General features: G+C 48.0%; 1 protein-coding gene across 1 annotated transcript; it reads right to left on the reverse strand.

The window, feature by feature from the left end:
• Positions 1 to 6,022: 6,022 nt before the first annotated feature.
• Positions 6,023 to 7,962, reverse strand: MSGN1 (mesogenin 1). Its single transcript, XM_078646774.1, has one exon. The coding sequence runs from the start codon at positions 7,827 to 7,829 to the stop codon at positions 7,287 to 7,289; it is 543 nt and encodes a 180-aa protein (XP_078502900.1). The 5' UTR covers positions 7,830 to 7,962; the 3' UTR covers positions 6,023 to 7,286.
• Between the last annotated feature and the right edge of the window lie 629 nt (positions 7,963 to 8,591).

Consider the following 8,591-nt stretch of genomic DNA (forward strand, 5'->3'; position numbering starts at 1 on the left):
CTGGAGTTAAAAGATTTGAACACATCAGTCCAGCCCTCAACTGCCTTAATTGGCTTCCCATGGCAGGGAGGTGTATCTATAAGCTGGCCCGTATCACATACAAAACCCTTCACTCTCCTGCCCCCAACTACCTAAACAACAAACTGGTAAGAGCAGGTCAATCCAGAACGCTGAGAATCTCCAACTAACTCCTTCTTATTCCTCCGAAACTGGAAAAGTAAACCACCCAATACCGATCATTTTCTGGCAACGCTCCCAGGATATGGAACGCTCTCCCTGGAGTCCTCAGATGCAACCCCTCCTTCTCCTGCTTCAAAAGGGACCTGAAACTCCATCTCCTAAACAAATACTTTCCTGACCAACGTCAACTCACCTAGACTTCTATAGCCGAGTTGTCTCCCCTCTCTCTGGACATTCTAGGATAGTGGGGACCGGACTATGTCATTTTCACCTTTTTCTTTTTATTGTTCTCTCCCCCTCTGCTGCACTGCATATATATTTCCCATGCTGTATTTTTGTCTTGCTTGTATGTTTGCTTCCTTACTGCCGGCCTACTATGTAATGTAATGTCCTTCTGTTTTTTACTGTGTGTATGTAAAGCGCTCTGATACCGAAGGGTCAGGCTAGCGCTATATAAAACTTTAAAAATAAAAAATTTCAAAAAAGACTGCACACATACTCTGCAATGACAGACCTTAGACAAATTTTACAAGGCTGCTTCTGTGAGTGGCACAATCAGTGCTGCAGGCTCACTAGCAGCATTTGGATTACAAGCCCTGGGCACCCCTGGTGCTCTGTACTAGGGTCTGACAAGTAAACCAAACAGTCAGTCATGGAATCACCAATGAATACATTCATTTACAATAAGGAGCACTTGCACTGTGGCACTGAACAGCAGTGACACAGTGCCCAAAGCATCTAACACCAGCAAAAATACATGAGGCAAAAGAAAAATGGAATGGAGACCCACGCCAATGGTGCCAGGTCTAACAGATGGTCAAATGGATCACTGTATTACAGCAGTTATTCATCCCCACGCCTAGCCATGGCCACAAGCTGCCAGCAGCCTTTTTAATTCCATAGTGCACTGCTGTATTTCAAGTCTATTGTGAGACTACGAGTGAGCAAGGAATGGATGGTGTAGGGGTACTGTAGTGTTTCCCTGCTAATAGTCAGAACTAAAGGCAGCGGTAGTGGGGCAAACTGCCTAGGCAGATCCCTGGAATCTAACAAATCAGTGTATGTATGTGGTATTTGTAAAGATCGAACCTCGCTAAAAGCAGTGGAGCACTTTACAGGATCAAAAGCAAGGAAGCTGTCAACAAGGGATTGGAGCGGTAGCTGCTTTGTGGACTGTTACTACTTCATGATGTAGAGCTATTTAACGAGGTGCATCTTAAACTCTTTCTTGAATAGGAGCAGGGTTGGGTGGACCTGAGGGCTGCAGACATGTTGTTCAAGATCATGGGTGCAAAGATGGGGAAGGCCTGTTACCTTGTTTTTTTTGTTTACACTTCTTTATCTCCAGTCTGATGTGTTCTGGCTATAGGTGCACTGAGACCCAGGAGATATGGTGGCATAACTCTCCTTCCTGCTCCTCTTGCACTACTTCCTATCCTTTCTGGGCAGCTGGTACTGAGCTTTTTTGGAGCTCTTCTTGCAAGACGGTCCAGACTTGGCTCCCAAGAAGAGCTCCATCCTTTCAGGCGGATAGGATGGGGTGCAGGTAATTATGGCTTTAAGGATACAGATGGTTTTGAAGATGGTGCGGATTGGCAAAGGATAGCCAGTGGACTTCCATTAGGAGCATCGTCACTCCATAGGGTGATGTGATCATATTTCTTCAGGTCCTGGGTGAAGCTTGCCTCAGCGTTTATAATATTCATAAAGGAGGAGAGTCTGTGTGGAGGCTGGGAAGCCATGGAGCAGGGTGTTTACACCATCCAGATGGAAGGGTTTGAGAGCTTGAACATCAGGAAGGATTTAGCTTTCTTCAGTAGAGAGATTTGGTACTAGGCTGTCTTTGTGTTCTTGGCAATGTGTTCACTGAGGGTGAGGTTGGTGGCTGTGTTAAGTCCAAGTGACTTGGCATTGTGTGAAAATTGGGGTTCAAAGCTATTGATGTTCAGGTCATTGAGCCAGGTTTGCACTTAATCTGGATAGTACATGTTGCCACAGACTCCCCCCCACTATTGCGAAGAGAGAAATGTTCTTGGCTTCACCCATGTTTTCACTTTACACATCCTTAATTGTGTTGAGTAGGACTGGATTTCAAATTTACCGTCTTAGCTAAACAAACCATGGGGCATATTACCAACAAATAGCGATATTTATCGCTAAGTAGGGTTAGCGGCAATATTGTTATCGCCCCGCATCACCGTTTTTTATCGCTGAGATAACTTGCTATTAGCAAGGTTTATCTCAAAAGCTATAAAAATCAGGCGAAATGTGTGAATATCGCTGAGAATACAGCGATATTCACGCATTAGCGACAAAATGCTCTTAGCCATGTTATCCACCTTCCATTGGATAACATGGCTAAGAACTGGTCTGAGCAGGCGTTAGTTTTTGGCGATAGCGGGAATATTTCCATCGCTACGCCTGCCTTGCTAATAGGCAATAGCGACGTTAGCGACTGCTTTCAGTCGCTAACAGGTTGGGTACGCCTACTTTGCATGTCATTAGCGATAAACATCGCTGACATGCAAAGCGGTCCCCAAACCACTCGCTATCGCCTAAAAGCTGTTGCTAACATCAGTTAGCGACAGCTTGCTAACAGGGCGATGATTTATCGCCGCTTAGCGGCCGAAAAAGGCCGCTAAAGCGGCGATAATGTCATTTCGCCAGGCTTGGTAATATGCCCCCATGTCCTCGAGACATACTCCCTCATATGAGTTGGGCCTTGTACAGCTATAACGTCCATAGCACCCTGTCATATATGCCTGCATTTCCCTCTTCACTGCTCTGCTGAAGTCATCACTTCCACATTGAGCCAATGTGCCTTCTACAGTAGCCATCAAATAGCCTTAGCCAGTGCAGCATCCCTGAACCCTGATCTATTACAACCAGCGCCATCAGCCAGACCACTACTCCCCTAGAAGCTTCCACCAACCCTTCATTACAGCCACACACCGAATGCCCCATGTCCCCTTCTCTTCTTCCCTCTTCCAATCAAGGAACAAATGAACACCACATCACTCCCTTGCAGCCACTGTAGAGCGAAGGCTTTTTCCTCGCGCACCTCCAGCCATGGAAGGGGACCAAACTTACCCTCTGGTGGCCTCTCCCCTCCCCATCCCAGTAACGTTTAATGCAAAATGATGGGGTTGCCCGGAGAATATGAGAGGCCCATGAATCTTCCATTTCACATATTTGTATTGTCCTTTTCTTGACTGAGACGCCCTAGCCCTTCCCCTCAACTCCCCCCCCCCCCCCCCCCCCACCCCTCCTCGCCCACCCCTCTCCCAGAACGTTAGATTTGTACGGCGCAGCTTCAGTGGCCTAACGAGACTTAATGGGACCCCCGGTAAAGTACCTGGCTGGAGGAGACCTTCCGGACCGGACCCAGTCAGGAGCTATCAGTTCTGGAGGGAGGGTCCTGAAATCTTAAAGCCCCAATCCCCCTTCCCGTCCCTTGCCCGCGCAGCTTATTACCCGTGAGTGTATCCGGACGCGTTTGAATGACATTCCTCACGTTTCACCCACAGTCCTCTCTAGTCGTTGTCCATCCTGGTGTGTCACACTCTGTACACAGGTCTGTAACGTGTGTCACACCGTGCACCCCCACTTTAATACTACTGCTCTCTCAACGCTGCCTGGCGTGTTGCTCAATATTATCTCTTTTTCATCTGTGGCGCAATAGCCTGACCCCCGTGACTCCATGGGCAGTGAACAATAGTGAACAATATTTGTATACATATCGATTACACATTTCCCGTCCAGGTAATACTAATGAAAAACATATTTCTCACAGGCTTCCAGATGCAGGGGACATCTTACCGAATGTTGCGCATTCAAGGCTGGCCACACCTGTAAGGTGCCGGGAGTCTGTGCAGTGCAGGCCGTGCCCGTGTACACAATGGATGACACCGGAACTTAAAAGAAATACGAGACACTCATCCAAAGCCTTTGTGCGCCATGGTGCATGTGCAGTTTCTCATGGGAAACAACAGGTGCACAGGTAGACTCCCCCGACCTCAATAGGAACATCACCAGATGGTCTTAGAAGGACCCATTGGGATTGCAGTAAAAACTAATGTGGGTAAAAAAAAAAGGAGACTGCAGAAAGCTTGTGTCAAAAATCAAGTGTCCTTAAAAACAGATATAAAAAATGTAGACTAAAAAAAATAGAAGAAGGTTGTGCAAAGCACACGTAAGTGTACTGGGAGCTGTGACAAGGGGGCATCCTCCAACTTAAGGGTTTTTAGGATTTAGGGGAGGGCAGCGTTATGGGTAGTAAGGGGTTGGTAGGGTTCAGTGAGTGGTACAATTAATGGGTCTTTAGGCGATTTTAGGGTGCAGGGAATGGTAGCAGTAAGAGTTTGGGGGTTTTAGGTTCATGGAAGGATAGAGTTAAGGGGAAGTAAGGGGGTTTTTAAGTTCAAGTTAGAATAGCAATAAGGGAAAGCAAGGGGTTTTTAGGTTTCAGGAAGGGCTAGCATCAAGTATTAGCAAGGGTTTGGGGAATGTAGCTTAGACAGTAAAGAATTTTTAGAGTTTAGTTAAGGGTAGCGTGAAGGGCAAGTAAGGTGTTTCTAAAGTTCTGAGAAGGATGCGTGAAGAAGTTTGTAAGAGGTCTAGGGTTCATGGAAGGGAAGCAGTAATGGGTAGTTTGGGGTTCTAAGGGTTCAAGAATATGAAGCTTGAGGGGCACTAAGTGGTTATTACAGTACAATTAGATTTAAACAAGCATGTAACAAAAAAAATCAATATTTAAAAAAAAAAGTCATAGGTAATAATGAAGGACAAAACATCCTTTCCTTGACAAATTCAGCTGATATTTTAAGTTGTCAGCATTTTGCGAGTCAGCTTTATTACCTATGGCCACGTATTGTCGCAAACACGGTTAAAGTCAGTAAACAAGAGAGTCAAACCTTTTTGAGTATAAAACATCAGCACGTGTTGTTAGTGATTACGGGGTACAAATTAAATGGGGCAGTGACAAAATCCGAGTGATCATAGTATAGCGGTCCAGTGTCACACATGCGACACACTTAAGCCTGTCCTGGCATTTTAACAATCAGCACTTTGCAGGTCAGGATGCACATGTCTAAAATGTGAACTACAAGTCCCAGAATGCAATCTTCCTGCTAAGCCAGAACTGACCGATGGAGCCACACGAGTGGCTTCGTAGGAACTATGCAGATAGATATGCAAAAAGGACACGCCTAGCGATCGGGTGTTATACAGCACAAACCACGGCAGCTGCGTACATCTGGCCTTGAGCAAGAGAGGTTGGTGTCTGGAGAATGTCTGCAACATTATTGAGAAAACATAATAGCTGCATTGAATGTAAACACACTGTGCAGGTAAAACCTATAGATCACAGCAGCATCTGCTACGGGTACCACAAGGCCTGCTTATGATAATGATAAACTGTTGACAAACAAGTCTCTCTGAAACAAGTTTTATGTTTGTTTGCTGCGCCGCAATATTCGGTGTGCATGCAGTCAAGCTGCCACAGGCCGCATGAATAAATAATACTACACATGTTGCCAACCTCTGGGAAATAAAAACGTATGAGTAGGCTCGTCCGTAGCTATTGTACATTAACCCGCTGAGCTACCCCACCTGTCTCCAACGAATAGCAGCAGCAGGACGGATATGCACAACATAAAGTGTCTGTGCTTCATGAAAAAGAGAAATGGCACTCGGATAGGTAATACCCTACTCTCCAAACCACCCCCTCCTCCCACCGCTCGCCCCCCTTACGCCCACCCTCTCACCCGTCCTTCTAACCCTTCGGTAAAAAAAACTAACAGGTATTTTAAAGTCAAAATATTTTATTTACATTGTGGTCACAACTCTAAAGCCATCTAAGGCATAGGAAAACGCAAACGGAATTCGTTCGTTAAAGTCAATATGTGCATTTATATACAAATTATTAATAAATCACTTTACAATCTCGTTACGTTCTGCAAAGAACTTCCAGTGGCCTGCACGCCGCTTTAGGCGTAAAGGGTCGTACAGATGCATGAGTTGCATTCATAAAGTGGTTGTTCAATAATCATTCCCTGCTGATCACGCTGGAGTAAAACGGATATCAATGAACCAAGACCAACTGATTTGCTCAGGGACAGTGTAATACGACTTGAATTGTTTGTTTAAACATTTTCCAGTCTAACTTGAAACTAAATGTACAGTCAGAGATTCTATAACATGGCCTTATAGCCCACAGTACCAACGCAGCTTTAAAGGCCCTAGTATTCGACAACCGAGCGGACCTTTAATGGCCGGTGCCCAGCTCTGGCGGCTCCACAAATCCATTAGAACATTCCACCCCATGAGGGTAGAATGTTCTAATAGGGTAGAATGTTCTAATAAAAAAACAAAGGCATCCGACCTGGTTGTAAAGCAAACTATGTGCAAGTCCAAACGCTTCTGTGGGTAGACCCTGTGATAAGTGGATTGACAAAAGCTCCTGGCACGGGGTGGCAGCATCGCTCGGTGTGCGGTGCGTCTCTCCGGGGAGCTTGGCAAAGAGCCCACGAGTCATAGATTGTCCATGTTTTGGCTGCTGCGCTGAGACTCTGCAGTGTACACCCATGCATACATTCTATCCGCATGGGGTGGAGGGTGAACAATGCTCTCTTGAACTTTTTTCGGTCTGTAATGCTCCGAGCCCCAGCCCTCCAGTTATCGGACACCAGGCTGTGCCAATGCCTCTCTCTGTGAGAGAAGTCCAGAACCTCTGGTTTGGGTCTCTCAGTCCCATGTTTGTCATGGCTCTGAGTCCGGTGGTCCGAGGATCCGGCCACGGGCGTGTCATGTGCTTGCGATCTCGAGGCCCTGGCCATCCCCCATCAGCTTTCCGCGGTCTCTCTAAGCAGCAGTCCCGGGCTCCTCAGGTGGTTCTTTCCCTGGTCCTTGTGTAAACGTACCCCTCTGTTTTTCCACTTTTAACAGTCTATTTAGGAGGGGCACAAGTCAGATTGTCCTAGGGTTCGAGGCAGATGTGCGCTTTCATACCGGGGCACCTTGCAGCCCTCCACCTCCTGTTATACATTGTCCTTCTTTAAGGAGGGGGCAGTCCATGTGTCTGAGGCAGGCACGTGCGCCTCGAAGCCTTAGGCCCTGTGCTCGGCGCCCAGCTGCTTCATCAGCTCCTTGATGTAGTGGATGCTGCAGCGCAGCGTCTGCACCTTGGTCAGGGTGTTCCCGCCTCGACCCTCGGTATAAGCCGGGGGCAGGGACTCCCGCAGCACGTGCACCGCTTCGGCCAGGCCGCGCATGCGCAGCTTCTCCCTCTCGCTGGCCTTGTGGCGCGTCTCCGGGGAGATGGGCCTTTTCCGCTTCCTCGCGCGCCCCGGGCTCGCCTCTGAGTCTCCGCTGAGGCCGGACAGGAAGTCGATATACCCGCTGTCCGTCTGCCCGAAGGAAGGCCCGCCCCCTGGGCCGGAGGATGAGGAAGATGGCGGATAGGAGGATTCAGGGGATGAGGAGCAAGATCCAAACGAGACTGTCGGGGACAGGCTGTGTGGGGGCGAAGGATGGCTCCGCACATAGAAGTCCGACATGCCCCTCCAGTCCCAGGAAGCAGAGAAGTAGCCCGGGTCATAGGGCGGGTCAGTGTCCTGGCCAAATTCAAGTTGCTGCATGCTTAGGCTCATGGCCTCCACGCTGGAGCGCTAAACAAGGTTAGAAGAGTCCGCGTCCTGATGAAGAGCAGTTATGCACAATGTGCGCCGTGCAGCAGACTGCAGCCTCAGTGTCCAAGCAGGCACAGAATAGGTATGCAGCCAAGCCACGGATACCGTGTGGTAAAAGGCCGCCGGCGGTAGATGTCAAACTGCTTCAGGAGTTCAGGTTTCTGACGTCGGCCGAGCGGGGAACCCCTTTTTATGAAGGGACGGGCACCCTGGGAAGACCCGTGATTTGGAACAGTGGAGTTCAAAGGAAAGATCAAAGGCCCAAGGTGAAAAATAAACCCCCCGAGGTGTGACCTTCTCCCCACTGAGAATTATCGACCCCCAGCTCAAATGCCTTCACATGGGCCGGTCAGGCAGATGACGGCCGTGCCGCTGCACAGGAAGCCAATTAAAGGGCTTGCTCCAGAATGGGCGCTCTCACCTTTTACTCTCCATGTATTTTATGGACTTTAAATACATAATTTTAAAAAACCTGCCAGCAAACAAAATGCACCTATTAGTCATCATGTGCCAGCGAAATGAATTGTTTTCAGACCAGGAGAACTCCAAAACAGCGGTACCACAATGCACGTACGTACCACAACACACATTCTCATGCCTCAGCACACGAACATCTATCTCTACCTCTGTCACCTGGAACTCCGACCGCGCGATGCAAACCCAGGAGCATATTGCAACTCTCCAAAATTTTGCAATGTATTCGCGGTGTCACTAGGAATGAAG

This window comes from Lissotriton helveticus, chromosome 6, assembly GCF_964261635.1.
Source record: "Lissotriton helveticus chromosome 6, aLisHel1.1, whole genome shotgun sequence".
NCBI classification, from domain to species: domain Eukaryota; kingdom Metazoa; phylum Chordata; class Amphibia; order Caudata; family Salamandridae; genus Lissotriton; species Lissotriton helveticus.